The 16,795-nt window shown below is 44.3% G+C and overlaps 1 protein-coding gene across 2 annotated transcripts in view; it reads left to right on the top strand.

Annotated features, from left to right (window-relative positions):
• STXBP5L (syntaxin binding protein 5 like) overlaps window positions 1-16,795 on the top strand; it is a 663,841-nt gene that overhangs the window by 545,556 nt on the left and 101,490 nt on the right. For both annotated transcript variants that reach the window (XM_030203985.1, XM_030203984.1), the window contains one exon: window positions 3,016-3,186. In XM_030203985.1, coding sequence (XP_030059845.1) covers window positions 3,016-3,186 — 171 coding nt within the window. The remainder of the gene's footprint in view (window positions 1-3,015; window positions 3,187-16,795) is intronic.

The following is a 16,795-nucleotide window of genomic DNA, read 5'->3' as shown; positions in this document are numbered from 1 at the left end:
GATTTTCTAAATATTCCGTTTTACGTTGTTGGAGACTACTATCTCTCATTAGAACATTTATTGAGGAATTAATTGTTTTTACTTCTTTATCAAAGTTCTCCATTTTTATAGTTTGTTCTGCATTTTTCAATTGCAAATCAGATTGTAAACTATTTATATCCACCACTGCACCAGACAAAGTACCTGAAATTTGCTTCAAGCTGATATTCAATCTTTGGATTGCTGCATCGTGACGGTAGCTGGTTTCATAACTCCAAGATTCAAGGGCGATTCGCCAGGGTTTCTTCCAGACAAAACTATTGTCGAAGCTGGTAAATGCACTGGCGTCGACGCGGCCGCAGGGTCTCCACACCCAGCCGCTGGGGACCGACTTCCGGATTCAGCGCACTGTTCACTCGCAGCCATCGCCTCTCGTCCTGGTCTTGGAGGTACCGTCAATAAGGGAGGGCTTAGAGATACTCCCTCAGTACTTAGGTCTGATCGTTCACCCGGACCACCTGAAGCAAGCATTCCGGTTCCCGGCGGTTGGAGTCCCGATTCCTCCAACGTCAGCTGCCTCAAGAGAAGGGGGTTCAACCCTGCCTGTGGAGGTAGGCACTCCAGGTTTACCCTTCCTCTTTCCCATAGCGGGTCTGCGAGCACTCAGTTGAAGAAGCTTTCAGTGGGTTTCAGGAGCTCTTTCCCACACGTCTACTCAAGCAGCCATCTTGGATCATGCTGGGCAGGAACCATTTCTGGCCAGTTAAATAGCGCTATCAGGGGAATAGTACCGTAGCACTCATGCACGCCCATATCATTTTGTCGCTTTTCTCTGAACCACTTCGTCTTTTTATATCATTAGCAAGATACAGCCTCCAAAACTGGACACAAGTGGTGCCTCATCAACTATATTTGTATAGGGGCATCAACACTTCTTTCTTCTGTTGGTTATACTTCTCTTTATGCAACTTAGCATTCTTCTGGCTACAGTCACTGCCTTGTTACTGTTTTGCCACTACTACTACTACTACTATTTAGCATTTCTATAGCCACCTTGGGATCCTCAGACACTGTCACCTCAAGTTCTCTCTCTTGAGCCACGCTTAAAAGTCTCTCGCCTTTGTCATATATCTCCTTTGGATTTCTGCAACCCAAGTGTATCACTGTGTACTTCATTAAATTTTAAGTACCAAGCATTAGATCAAGTTCTCTCTCCTGAGCCATGCTTATCAGTTTTTTGCCTCTAAGCTCATATATCTCCTTTGGATTTCTGCAACCCAAGTGCATCACTAGGTACTTCTTTATTAAATTTAAGATACGGCCTCCAAATCTGGACACAATACTCCAAGTGGTGCCTCATCAACGATTTGTACAGGAGCATCAACACTTTTTTCTGTTGGTTATACCTCTCTTTATGCAGCTTAGCGTTCTTCTGGCTACAGCCACTGCCTTGGTACTGTTTTTCCGCCTTGGAATCCTCAGACAGTTACACCTCAAGTTCTCTCTCTTGAGCCATGCTTATCAGTCTCTCACCTCTAATGTCATATATCTCCTTTGGATTTCTGCAACCCAAGTGCATCACTATGTACTTCTTCATTAAATTTTAAGTACCAATCATTAGATCATTCTTCTGATTTTTGTAGATCTCTCTTTATACTTTCTGCTCCCTCCAGGGTGTCCACTCTGTAATCTTCATGTCATCTGCAAAAAGGTAAACCTTTTCTTCTAAACCTTCACCAATGTCGCTCACAAATATATTAAATAGAATCAGCCCCAACACCAATCCCTGAGGCACTTTACTACTTTTCCACCAAGCAGGTTCCACGTATCAACCCTCTTTGTCATCTGTCAGTAAACCAATTTCCAATCAAGTTCTCTACTTCAGGTCCTAATTTCACCTACTCAGCTTATTCATGAGCCTTCTGTAAGGCACCATATCAAAGGCTTTGCTGAAATCTATGTAGACCACATCTAGAGTATTCTGAACCAAGATGCCACTGTTTAAGCCCGCTCATAGCTCAACCTCCACATCTCAATCCCGTCTGCAACAGTAGAGGGCTCAGAAGTCCCAGCCAACTTCTAGTCAAAACAAGGGGCAAGCTTTTTACTGGCTCCAGAAAAGCATAACTGCAATTCCAGCAACTGTTGAGAACAACCTTCTGGTAGGAAGAAGGCTGCATTTTTCCAGTAAAGGTGGCCCCTTGTAACCTCAGTCCGGTGGGTTCTCAAAATAGTCTGAGGACATTCCATATTTCAGTTGGAAAAAATACCTCCAAATTGTCTACATAGAGCATCAGAATTTAAACTCTTGGCATCAGGAATTGCCTTTAAAGGAAATCTCTTCCCTTTTACAGGCCAATGCAGTTGAGCCCATTTTGCCAGGGAAAAAAGGGAAAGGAGTTTACTCCAAGTATTTTCTAGTCACCAAGAAGATGGAAGGATTTCACCCCATCCTAGACCTAAGAAACTTGAACAGTATCTGATCACACAAAAGTTCAGGATGGTTTCCCTTGGCACTCTACTCCCCATGATTCAGAAAGGAGATTGGCTATGCTCTCTCTGCCCAATATTTAAAACCATTTAACTGGCCAGGAACAGCTTTTGGCCAGTTATATGGCACTTAACTGGCTATCCGGCAGTATTCAGCAGGAGATCGCTGGTTATCTCCCGCTGAATATTGTTGGTTCGTGCTTAGCAGATAAATGGTTATATCACGCCATATAACTGGCTATCCACTAATATTCAATGCATTGCCGACTAAGTTTGGCAGCCAAATTAGGCCACCAAAAATCAGATTTATCTTTGGCATCTCCCCTCTCTACCCCTTTTCCACCTAGCATCGCCACTTAAAAAAGACTGTTTTAGTTTCTTAATTCTGCCCCCCCCCCAAGTAAAATTCCCCTCACCATCTGGATAAAGGGTTCCATTCTCTGAAATACAGTAAGATAGATATTATGATTAATATATAGATTTTGTTGGCGTAAGACTGCTTTAGTTTTATATCTTGGGCTTTACCGCATATCATTCTCCTTACAGATCACATTAATGGGCATTGTACAAGCCCAACTTCTCAGACCTGCAGCTCTGGAAAACGGCTTTCTAGTGCCGAAGGTACAAAAACAAATCGTCGAGGACCTGGAAAACCTCCATTTCGGAAAGCACAATCTGCTGCATGCATGGAGATTTCTCTCCCCGTCACAACTGAAGGTAGGTACCTCTCTATATCTTCCTACAGGCCACAGCGAGGGTATTTTTTTCAGTTCTCTGAAATAGTGTTTCTCAACCTTCTCCTGGAAACTTTCAGGATTGCCACAGTGAATATGCACGAGGTATATTGGAGACCTATTTTATGTTATGCATATTCATTGTGGTAATCCTGAAAGCCAGACTGGCTAGGTGTGCCTCCAGAAGAAGGTTGAGAAGCACTGCCCTAAAATGTGTGAAACAACTTAAGGTATCAGTTACCCTGATTCCTGTCACTCAAAATTGTCATCAATGCTTTAAAGTAATTATACCTTGCCTGATCCCTGTCTTACTGTTTCTTTCCAAAGTACTATAGTCTTTCATGGTAGGTGGCATGATCCCTGTCAAAGAGCAGTTTCCTGTAGTATTTAGAATGTGCCTCATGTGCTCACAATTGCAAAACCTTATTCTGATTAGAACTGTACTGAAGTGCCTGAAACTGGCCCAGTCTTACTGCCTAAGCTATTTATAAATGTGGATATCAAAGTCCATCCTACAAACGTCCGAGTAGCATTTCAGCAAAATTAATCCAAAATTGCATAAAATAGCATAGCTGACCAAATGAATACTAACTGCTTATTAATTCTCAAATCTTCCTGTTTGACATCATGTTGAATTGTTCAGGGCTGGATCACATTAAGGATTTCAGAAGGACGTGGCTTAGTGTTCCTAACTTTAGAAAATAATTGTATGTCTGTAGATCTAAACCAAAACAGTTCTAGAGCCAGGAGGTAAAAGGAAGACTATTTTGATCATGTCCATTTATTAATACAGTGCTAAGCAACATTTGTATTGCCCAGTGCATTGTGGTCCATCTAAGGGGGTCTTTTACTAAGCGACAGTAGCATTTTTAGCTTGCAGTAGAAATCAGGTGGTGCTAAACGCTGAGATGCCCATAGGATTATAATGGGCGTCTCAACGTTTACCGCCAGCTGATTTCTACCGCAAGCTAAAAACGCTACTGCAGCTTTGTAAAAGACCCCCTGTTACAGAACATAGAAAGGGATGAGCACCAAGAAAAGAAGAATCACAAGGAAAACAAGGAGCTGGGCACAGGCAGTAGAAAAAGACCACAGGGATCCACTTGCAGATAACACCACCACTTTTAATAGAATGACTTGACACGGACTGTGTATGTCTCTGGTCACGTGAGAGGTCTAAACATATAAAATGCGCAAAATGAAATAAAATGTTAACAAAAGAAATTTATATGAAAATAGTAAAATACAATAATATGACATTGAATAATTTAACAATTAAGTATGTTGATATGGACAACAAATTACATAAATATATAATATACAAATAAATACAATATGTAAAAGAATAATATGTTAAAAAAGGCAACTTTAGCAATTATATGGTCATTTCCATGGTAAATGCTGAGTATCAGCACAATAACGTCAAATCAGAAAGTCAATAAACTATTGTTCAACTGTGTAGAAACAAAAAAGTGATGTGTAATAGTACTGTTATCTAAATAACAAAGCATTCAAGCATGAAAGCACTCAAAATAACAATATAAAAATGAGCACATATAATCAAACATGCTTCCATAAAAAATATAATGCACATTTTCTCTCAAGATATAAAAAACTAAATTATAAAAACATGATAAAGATTCCTATATAATAGTGAGCACATCAATACATTACTGTGATCTAGAAAAATTAGACCATCTCGTTTAAACTATTCAAGTAAACATATAATTGCTACAAAAGATAGCTCAGCATATTCTCTCAGCATATAAAAATACAAAGCAAATGGAGTACCTAAAAATTATCATATGTTAAAATAAGCATGCATCAAATTGCACTAATATAATAAGATGTAATAGTTATAAAAATTAAGGGGCCCTTTTACTAATGCGCATTAAGTTTTCAACTTAATGTGCTATAACACAGGATTTTAAAGTGGCAAGCCCAAAACCACCACTGCATCAAGAAAAGAGGTTCCTGGTATTTTTTATTGCAGGCTATGCGTAAACATTCAGATTAACACTTAGCACTTCCTATTTAGGAGGCAGTAAGTGGTCCTGCATTAACTGTGTGGTAGCCAGATAGCCAGCTTTTGTGTTTCACTTACAGTGCACTAATTCTTCCATTCCCATTCTCCACCTGTGCCACACTCCATGACTATTTTGTAATGCACAGTTAACATGTAGAATCAGGCAAACCACCGCAAAAACCCTCAACACAGTCAAGCAGTAGCCTGTTTCCAGGTATTAACTACATGTTAACCCCCTAATTGTATCTATGGCACTAAAAATTGGGAGGGTCTTTACAAAGGTGTTCTAGCGTTTTTAGTGCATGCTAAAAATTAGCACACACTAACTATGTAAACGCCGATAATATTCCTATGAGCCTAAAAAATGCTACTGCACCTTTGTAAAAGGGGCTCTGGGTGTGCATGTAATTTAATTGTATAACAGGCCAATTAGCACAGATAATTGGATACTAATAATTATCAACTCTAATTGAAATTTACACATGCATCTTTTGGTTCCTATACTATAAAGATACACAAATGTTTACGCATGGATCCAAATAGGGGGCATGGGTGAGTCAGGGACATTTCTGGAATTTGTGCACAGTGTTACAGAATTAGCCAGATCCATGATTAATTTAGGTGCGAGGATGTACACCAAATTGAGCCTGGAAACTACAAGAGCCACACGGTAGTCGTGTGGTAACTCCATTTTGGCGCACTATGGGCGCACGAAGACGCTTACGCAGCTTAGTAAAAGGGCCCCTTAGTAAAGGGTGTTAAGCACATTGGATTAAATTCTGTATGTGGCATGAAAAATCGGTGCCGAAAATATGAGTGCTAAGTGCTATTCTATAAACAGCTCCAAATACTATTCAATAAGTGGCACTCAGTTTGGAGTGCTGTTTATAGAATAGCACTTAGCACTCATATTTTCGGCACCGATTTTTCATGCCACATACAGAATTTAATCCAATGTGCTTAACACCCTTTACTAAGGGGCCCTTTTACTAAGCTGCGTAAGCGTCTTCGTGCGCCCATAGTGTGCCAAAATGGAGTTACCACACGGTAGTCGTGTGGCTCTTGTAGTTTCATTTGGACACATGTCTGAAAAATAATTTTTATTTTCTGACGTGTGCCAAGTGGCATTTGGCATACATAGATCATTTTCACCGGTTACCGCATGAGACTTTACCGCTAGGTCAATGGCTGGTGGTAAGATAAAATGGACACGCGGCAATTTTGATTTTGCCTCATGCCCATTTTCAGCAAAAATTTTAAAAAGGCCTTTTTTATGGACACGCTGAAAAATGGATTGGTACACGCCCGAAACCCGCGCCTACACTACCACAAGCCATTTCAGCGCACCTTGGTAAAAGGACCCCTAAAAAGGCCCCATAAATGGATTAAAAGAATTTCATCAACTTTAAAAATGACAGTGTTACTTAATAAACAAAGAATATGGTACTGAAAAAAACAACAGATATGGACCTAAAAGTATCTGTGAAGTAATTTAAATGCCTACGTACAAACTGTTGAGAAAAGGAATAGAAATGTACAGTTTTCTCCTCAAGAATGATGTCGGGAAGCATAATAAGACTAAGGGCCCTGTTTACTAATGTGTGCTAATGCTTAGCACGTGCCAAAAACCCTAGAGCGCCTCTACATGGCTTAGTAAACAGGGCCTTAAAACAAAAAAAAAACAGAATATGCCACTATTCCAGTGCTTCAAGGTGCCAAGTATAAATAATAGCATTAGAAAGTATTAAAAATTGTCTCACTGGATCAATAAAAGTTATTGATAAAGAGCTTAAATTTTAAAAATATATAAATTAAACAGTGCATAGGAGATGACTGAGTGAATATATTAGCAAGTAAAAGTGAAACAACAAAAACGCAAAATCCCCAAAAAAGGAAAATCAAGTGCATATAGATTAAGAGTAATGTGTAGCATATTACCATCTAAAGTTAAGAAGATACAAAATCTTTTCTTCAGGGACAAGCAGGCCCAGTTGTATTCTCACATGTGAGTGATGTCATCAGATGGAGCCCGGTGCAGATGTCGGCTAGTGTATAGATGTTTAAAGAAAATCCTAGCAGCATCCCATCGTGCAAGTGTAGGTCCCTCAGTCTCCCTTTTTCCCCTTAGTGCTTTTTCTCTGCCTTTGCAGTGCCATCCTGTACAGGGTTTTGTTTTGTTTTTTCGTCAATTTCTTCACTATTTTCTTTAATTTCACTTTTTGTTTATTTCCCCTTTTAGTTAGTGCTTTTTGTTTGTTTTTTTGGCCCTTCTTTTTTCTTTTTCATGGCTCAATAGGCCCACTTAGACCTTAGCACTAACCTCAATTTGGACTCTACCTCTCTTTGTAATTCAAAATCGAAGAGTTAAATTTAGCCGTGATCCTTTTTGCGATGTCCAATACTACCCCAGTAACTTCAAGAGGTGCACTCAGTGTAGTCGGGTGATTTCGGTGACAGACCCACACGCTTGTGCCTTGAGACTAACCATGAGCCTAACTCTTGTTCTCTCTGTTTAAAAATGCAGTTGAGGACACAGAGGGGCATGTCAGGTCTAGCGGGAAAGACCCTTTGGCGCCTCGAAGGTCGATCCATAGACACCGGCAGCATGAACCTCGATGGCTGCCCATACATCAGCTACCACTGGGAATGCACTGGCATCGAGGAGATCTCCACCTCACTTGATGTCGGTCGCTGATAATAGGTCCCAGGACTGGTCAGCATTGGACCCGACACCAAGGATGCATACGGGTTCGATGTCATCCTCATCGGCATCAAAGGACTGCGTCAGTGGAAACCCAAGAAGCACAAGCATCGGTCCTCTTTAACCCATGGTGCCGGAAGCACTGGAGCATCGGCATAGCCGGCACCGAGAGGAGCGCTCACACTCCTTGGTGGAGGTGCTAGTGCACCAGTCTCCAGACAGCCAGGTTCCTGCTTCTGGTTTGGCACAGACTCCTTCATAAGCTATCCCAGTCGCCCCCCCCCCCCCCCCCCCCAGCCTTTGCTGATGCCTAACTTCGATGAGTGGTTCTGAGCCATGCTCAGGGAGGAACTGGCGCAGATTCTATAGTTGCACACTGCTCAGACATTGAGGGCACTTGTGCCAGCTGTGGCTCAGCCCCAGCCTCTTCCTGAGGCTCCTACCTTGTTTGTGGAGCAGGCTTCAATGCTGACATCTCAACAGGTGTCAACATCAAACCATGTAGTACCACTCTCAGCGTTATGAGATGAGGCTTCCCCTGAGTCTGAGGGTAGGGCTGTACCCAATGACCTTCACGGTGTGGGCATGGTCCCACTGAGCCACGACATGCTTAAACTCACTCTATTCAATCTGAATTGGGATTGCTCATGGGACTCAGATGAGGACCCTCATTACTTCTCGGAATCTTATTGGATCCCTTCTTATCCCTCCGCACCTCCAGAGAGCCATATATCTCCACCTGAGGGTCTCTTTTTCATAGAGTTTTGGGAAGGAGATGGCTTTAGCCATCTCATTTAAGTTATAGATGGAGGAAGAACCCAGGGTAGACATGTTGCCTGTCTGGGATTATGAGTTGCCTCCTAAGGAAGGAGTCACAGTTCCATTAGACCCTATCCTTAAAAATACATTGGCGAAGAACTGGGAATTTCCCTTCTCAGTGCAGGTTGCACCTAAGAAAGTGGATACACAGTACTGTATCCAAAAGGTTCCTGGATTCGAGAGGGCTCAGCCACCTCACCACTCTCTAGTAGTCAAACCTGCCCTCAAATGAGCCAGGAGTTCCAGGACTCATGCCTCTGCTCCCCCAGGTGGAGAGACTCGGACACTAGACTCATTTGGAAGGTTTATCTGGCCTTGATGCTTATTGCCTCCATACAGTCCTACCAGCTCTATATGAGCATCTACTTGAAGTCTTTGCTACGCAGTACTCTTAGTCTCGCAGATTCCTTTGCTACACAGTACTCTTAGTCTCGCAGATTCTCTCCTTCAGGAGCAGCTTGCTGAGCTTTGCCAGTCAGCTGATAAGCAACTGGAGTGCAGAAAATATCTGGCCAGGGGCATTTATGACACTTTTGACTTTGCTTCCAGATTCTCCATGGGGATGCACATACTCTTATAGCTGCGTGTCTCTGACGTAGGACTAGTGGTTCAGGAAGTACCTTGTCAAGAGATAATCTTTTGGGGGACAAAGTGGAGGAGGTCGCTGACCTCATCAAGAAACACACAGACACCATCCAGTCCCTCTCTCAGCAGCCTCCAGCTGAATCCTCTTCTACTAGGAGATTTTTGGGTGGGTTTAGGCGACAGACCTACTACTCTTAAAGGCGTAGGTTTCTGCTGCCTTCTTGCTCTGCCCAACACCCATCAGTCCCACCATCAAAAGCCCCCAGCTGGCTCCCCGGTCAAAACAAGGGACGAGCTTTTGACTGGCTCCAGGAAAGCATAGCTGCAGTCCAAGCAACTGTCCCTGTTGACCTTCTGGTAGGAGGGAGGCTCAGTTTTTTCCATCAAAGTGGCCCCTTGTAACCTCTGACCTGTGAATATACTTCAGATAGTCCATCTCAGTTATGCACTTTATTGGCGTCAATGACCAAAATTGCCCACTGAGAGCTCTCCGCAGAAGCAAGTACTTGTAGAGGAAATCTGCACTTCTACAGGCCCAGGCGGTCGAACATGTGCCACCAGGGGAAGAGGGGAAGGGATTGTATTCCAGGTATTTCCTTGTGCCCAATAAAATGAGGGAATTCTGTCCTATCCTGTATCTAAAGGCCCTGAACAAATTCCTGGTCAAAGAAAAATTCAGGATATCCATGAGTGCCTTCCTTCCCATGATTCATGAATAAGATTGGCTGTGCTCTCTGGACTTAAACAATGTGCAAGTGGACCGGGAGGATGGCGAGCAGAAAAGGAAAGCTAGATCTAAAGGTATTCGCATACCAACCAGCGGAATCAAGTGCAGCGGCAATAGCTAAGATGGAGACATCCACCTGCGGAGCCTGAAAGTGAAAAAAAAGGTTTCTGAAGAAGCTCTTGATTGCACCCATAAGGAGCAACCAGCTAGTCATGCTGAGCTCCATACTTGGATTACAGATTTGAAAGCTACGCTGATGCGGGTGCAACAGGAACTCCACAAGGATGTGGATGGCCTGCATCGCTCGGTGGAAGACATTGGCCATTGACTTAATGAATTCGAGGAGTGGGTAATCAACCACAAGGATGACAGCGGCACTTCAGAAACAATGTGCTACTCTGGAAAATAATCAAGAAGACCTGCTTTCTGTCATTGAAGACAATGAAAACTGCAACAATCTGAGGGCACGAGGGGTTTCAGAGGCTCAGGATGAGCAACCATTGAGGCAATCATGCAGGTAATCTGTCACCAATTTCTACTGGCAGTGGATCCCTTCGCGGAGCTAACGACATTAGATTTTGAATGGGTGCATAGTGCATTGGGGCCAAAAACAGCAGATCGCCTAAGAGACTTGGTGGCTTACTTCTTGTGCTTCCCATTGAAGGAGCGCATGCTTCGTACCACCCAACAGGTGCAGTATATTCTTTGGGATAATGTCAAAGTGGAAATATTTGCTGATGTGTCCGCCATAACTCTACATAAAAGGCGGGCCTTCAGAGAAGTCACCAAGTGCCTTACAACACAAAATATCCACCACAGCACTACCCTTTTGCTCTTTCCTTTTTGCTCCATAATCATCTGCATAAAGTTACTACGCAGCAGGAGGCAATAGTGGTGTTTTTGGAGGCTCAATTCTGGCAGCCGACTGAGGGGAGCGCAACTACTGAAACAGGAGTAGTGCGTCCCGGCACCATAGTACCATGCTGGCAAAGAGGAGATCCTAAAACCAAGCACCTCCAACGGTGCTCAGGTCCATCCTCTGGGGACCTAGCAGCCCCACCATGATTTTCGTTAAAGGGTGACTTATACTTTGTATTCATATAGAACATAAATGCCTCCTCTCTAGTTCTTATACTTTTCAGGTCCGTTACAGATTATAGAATATGTTTGGATATTATTCATTTCTAACTGTTGGATGTATTTAGCAGCAATTCCTCTTTACTTGGCAGGTTTATGATGTTTTGAGTTTGTGGGGGACTCTGGGGATATCGTTCCTCCTAGGCCTACTATGGGCCTCTTACAGTGTTCTGCGATGAGGGGGGTTATGGAGGTTGGGAGGAGGGGCTGTTAATTGGGGGGAACTGCAATATATGCTATCATAACGCTGGTCAATGTTTGCATGGCAATTTATGCTTCTCTTTTGCAGGTTGAGTGCTATATGTGTCAGATTATTTATTTTTCAAATTATGGGTTCTCCTAGTTCATTGATTTTACTGATGCTAAATGTGCACGCCCTTAATATACCCCATAAGTGACAACCTGCTGGTAGATGGACACAACCCACTAGTCTCTGGATTCATCCTTCTACCATATACAATAACTGGTCGCCCACCAGTATATATAGTGACTCCGGCTCCAATAGCAACTCCAGACCAGATTTTCCAACTGTACTAGCCGAGGTAAAGATGGAGCAGCAGGGTCCACGACCCTCATATGTTAGATTATTTGACCTCTCACAGCCCTGGACTGTAGATGAAAGAAATCCTTGAACTTGGCAGCCCCTCTGGCTTCCTATGGCTTATGCAGAAGTCAGTGTTTACGGCTAGCAGGTTCCAAAGACCACGCCAGGCCAGACTTTCTCCATAGCACTAACAGCACTGCAAACAAAAATAAAAATCCTGCCTGTTGGCTCTACTACTACTACTTATCACTTCTATAGCGCTACAAGCATACGCAGCGCTGTACATCATACACGAAAAGACAGTCCCTGCTCAAAGAGCTCACAATCTAAATAGGACAAACACACAGAATAACTAAGAGGTAAGGGAATTAAAGAGAGGTGGGGATAAAAGGGTACAGGGCAAGTGAGTAGTGGTTAGGAGTCAAAAGCAGTGTTAAAGAGGTGAGCTTTTAGCCTGGATTTGAAAATGGCCAAAGACGGGGCTATACGTACAGGCTCAGGAAGTCTATTCCAGGCATGAGGTGCAGCAAGATAAAAGGAACAGAATCTGGAATTAGTAGTAGAGGAGACCGGGAGAGACGAGAGATTTATCCACCGAACGGAGTACCCGAGAGGGGGCGTAGGAAGAGACAAGAATGGAGAGGTATTGGGGAGCGGCAGAGTGAATGCACTTATAGGTCAGTAAGAGAAGTTTGAATTGAATGCGGAAACGGATAGGGAGACAGTGAAAGTGACGAGGAGAGGGGCTGATGTGAGCATAGCGACTCTGGTGGAAAATGAGTGGCGCAAGCAGAGTTTTGGACTGATTGAAGAGGAGAGAGATGGCTAAGTGGGAGGCCGGTGAGAAGCAGGTTGCAGTAATCTAGACGAGAGGGTGAATAAGAGTGTGGATAAGGGTTCTAACAGAGTTGTTCAGAGAGGAAGGGACAGATTTTGTTGATGTTATAGAGAAAGAAACGACAGGTTTTGGCAATCTGCTGAATGTGAGCAGAGAAGGAGAGAGAGGAGTCGAAGATGACCCTAAGGTTATGAGCTGATGAGACAGGGAGAATGAGAGTGCCATCCACAAAAATAGAGAAAGGGGAAAGAGGAGAGGTGGATTTAGGGGGAAAGATGAGGAGCTCGGTTTTGGCCATGTTAAGTTTCAGATGATGTTGAGACATCCAGGCAGCAATATCAGATAGGCAGGCTGATACATTGGTCTGGATGCTGGTTGAGATTTCAGAGGTAGAGAGATAGATCTGGGAGTCGTCAGCGTAGAGATGGTATTGAAAGCCATGGGATGATATCAGAGAGCCAAGGGAAGAAGTGTAGATGGAGAACAGGAGAGGACCGAGAACAGAACCCTGAGTCACACCGATTGGTAGAGGGATAGAAGTGGAAAAGGATCCACCAGAGTGTACACTAAAGGTGCGAAGTGAGAGGTAGGAGAAGAACCAGGAAAGAACAGAGCCCTGGAATCCAAGTGAAGACAACTTATCAAGGAGTAAGCTGTGATCAACAGTGTCAAAAGCGGCGGATAGATCGAGAAGGATGAGGATAGAATAGAGACCTTTGGATTTGGCCAGTAACAGGTCGTGGAAACTTTTGCAAGTGCAGTTTCAGTTGAATGAAGAGGGCGAAAGCCAGATTGGAGTGGGTCAAGAACAGCTTGAGATGAAGAAAGTCAAGACAGCGGTTGGTGAACAGCACATTCAAGTATCTTGGATAGGAAGGGGAGGAGGGAGATGGGTCAATAGTTGGAAGGACAGGTAAGGTCAGGTGAAGGCTTCTTAAGGAGTGGTGTGACCACAGCATGTTTGAAGGCATCAGGAACGGTCCGCAGTAGAAAGTGATAGATTGAGGATATGAGAGATAAAGATGTGAGAGGAGAGATGGTGTTAGAAGATGAGTAGGAATGGGATCATAGGAACAAGTAGTTGTTTTGAGGAGGAGAGAAGATGTGTCGTTTCCTGATCAGTGATTTCAGAAAAGGAGGAAAAGGACAGAGGGGTTGGGAGTTTGGGGAATGGACAAGGGGAGGGAGAGAGGAAGTAGCTTGGTAGAAAATTCGAGGTTTATCTTCTGAACCTTGTCGTGGAAGAACTCGGGGTTTGAGGAGATAGTGAGGGGGGAGTTGGAGATGGAGGCACCTTGAGGAGAGAGTTCAGTGTGGCGAAGAGAAGTCGAGGATTTGTTCCAAGAGCATTAGTCATCTGGATGTAATAGTCCTGTTTGGCAAGCAAAAGAGCAGATTGGAAGGAGGTCAGCATGAACTTGAAGTGTATGAAGTCAGCAAGGGCACAAGATTTCAACCAGAAGCGTTCGGCTGAGCAGGCACAGGAACGTAGGTAGCGGATTTTAGAGGTCAGCCAAGGCTGAGGTTTGGTACACTTATAGGACGGGGCATGGGAGGTGCAAGAGTGTCTAAAGCAGAGGATAGAATAGTATTGTAGGAAGAGACGGCTTCATTAATAGATTTGGATGGTGCAGTGGTAGAGAAGAGGTTCGAGACACTGGAGGATAGGGTAGTAGGGTCAATAGCCTGAAGATTCCTAGATAAATTGGTTGATTGGATGGGATTGGGCAGGAGGAAGTTTAAGTGTGAAGGTTGTTAGATGATGGTCAGAGAGGGGAAGATCTGAGGCAAGAAATTGGAGGAGATCAAGTTATAGGAGAAAATAAGATCAAGACAGTGACCATTTTGGTGAGTGGAGGAAGTGGAGCATAGTTGGAGATTGAAGGAGGATGTTAAGGCGAGGAACTGAGAAACGTAAGAGTTGGAGGGATCATTAGCATGAATGTTAAAGTCGCCAAGGATGAGGGAGGGGGAAGAAGGATCATGAATGGAGGAAAGCCAAGCGTCAAAGTCGCTGAGAAAGGATGAAAGGGACTTATCAGGGGGGCGATAGATAACTGCTATTCAAAGAGACAAAGGAGTGAATAGGCGGATGGAGTGGACTTCAAAGGAAGAAAAGCAGAGAGACTGAGGTGGCAGAAGAGATTGAAATTTGGAAGAGGGGGAGAGTAATAGTCCAACACCACCACCGCAGCCAGCAGGGCAAGGAGTATGGGAGGAGAGATAACCACCATGGCAGAGGGCTGCGACTGAAGCAGAGTATTCAGGGCAGGTGTCAAGTTCTGTTATGGCGAGCAGATGGAGGCTATGAGAGAGAAAACGGTCCATGATATAGGAAAGTTTATTGCAGATGGAGCGGGCATTCCATAGGGCGCATGAGAAGTGCAGAGAAGAGGGGGGGAGGAGAGGAATAGAGATGAGAATTGGAAGAGGTCACGGTGCGACCTACACAATAGGAATTATGGTTGGTGAGGGGGACCATGATTGGGATTGATGTCTCCAGTAGAGAGAAGAAGAAGGAGTAAGTGAGGAGGAGAGTAGGAGAGGGAGTGTCGATGAAGGTGACGAAGGCGAGATGAACTCAAGATAGAAAGGGGAGGGTACAATGGAAGGAATGAAGTGTTAAGCAGGAAGCGAGGAGGGGAGGAAGAGGACAAGAGAGATGGTGAGGTAATAAATCACGAAAAGGGCAATGTATAACTGTAGAGCACAGGGGCTTCGGGAGAGGACAGTACTAGAGGAGAATGTGAAATGGAGCCATATGCAGTGACTCAGGCAGTCCCAAGCGCTAGGTAACAGTCACGAATAAGGTAAGGCAGTAGGGCTGGAGTTGAGGCCAAAGGCTGGAACAGGGGAGCAGAGATTGCAGGACCGGAGTTGAAGCAGCAGGCAGGAGCAGAGGATGCAGGACAGGAGATGAAGCTGCAGGCTGGAGCCGAGGTTGCAGGCTGGATGCAGGACAGGAGCTGAAGCTGCAGGACTGGAGTTGAAGCTGCAGGCTTGAGCAGAGGATGCAGGACTGGAGTTGAAGCTGCACACTGGAGCAGAGGATGCAGGACTGGAGTTGAAGCTGCAGACTGGAGCAGAGGATGCAGGCAGGATGCAGGACTGGAGCTGAAGCTGCAGGACTGGGGTTGATGCTGAAGGCTGGAGCAGAGGATGCAGGACAGGAGGTAGGACAGGAGCTGAGGTTGCAGGCTGGAGCAGAGGATGCAGGACAGGAGCTGTAGCTGCAGGACTGGAGTTGAAGCTGCAGGCTCAGAACACGGGAGGGGTTTTGTAGCTAGAATTATAATTCAGAATTTCTGATCTCCTTCGTGGCAGCACACTGGAACTGTGTCATGGTGAGGACAGATCAGAGTGAAAAGATGTGCTGAGATTGCATTTTCAAGTCTCTGAATGTAAATGAAGAGGTGAGTTTCAAAAACTTTCTCCAGGCTGGGCTCTCCTTCTCGCCTCGTCTCCAACTGATAGAATCTGTTGGAAGTAGGGGACCAACGCTGACAGAGACCAATGGGGGGTAATACACTTTTGAAGGTGCTTTGCCTTGTTACCCCTCCAATGTGCCCAGTTTGAATCCGATCTGCATTGCTGTTCCCTCCTTTTACAGCACACTATGTGCCGTAGGCTCCTTTCCTTCTCCTCTCTTGCCCTTCTTTTCTGTTTTCTTTTTACGTTGTTTCAATCAGACAGTTAGGTCTGCGGCACACTCAAAATGGACGCTAACACGTGGCCACGATGCTTGGGTTGGAAGGGCGTTCATCGCTACCGCCCGAACGGATGGATCAATTGTGGATCGTGTTCCCTTTCGATGGCGGACAGTACTTCCAGCGCCGTAGTAGATCAAAGTGCCGGTTGATGGATCCTGTGCAGTCGCGCCAATCCTCGACGAATATATCCTTAGGGGTGATTTTCGTGGTTACTTTGCTGTTATATCTTTGATGCACAATTAATACCCAAAATATTAGGATAGGGATAGAATTTATATTCATTTGAGCAACATGCTCTATTCCTTCTTTGAGAGTCATGGTACTCATAAGGATAGAGCTGTTATCTTTCCCTAGAATGGTTGTTTGATTTTTGTTGGCTATTATAAGACATATACCTTGTTATGTACTATCTATAGCTTTATAGAGACACTAGGAAAAAATGCCCGTTTCTGAGGGCAATGAAACGGGCGCTAGCAAGGGGCCCTGTTATGATTCTGCCGGTTTG

This window comes from Microcaecilia unicolor, chromosome 5, assembly GCF_901765095.1.
Source record: "Microcaecilia unicolor chromosome 5, aMicUni1.1, whole genome shotgun sequence".
Taxonomy (NCBI): Eukaryota; Metazoa; Chordata; class Amphibia; order Gymnophiona; family Siphonopidae; genus Microcaecilia; species Microcaecilia unicolor.
The sequence above is the reverse complement of the archived record's forward strand: the minus strand, read 5'-3'. Positions and strand labels throughout refer to the sequence as shown.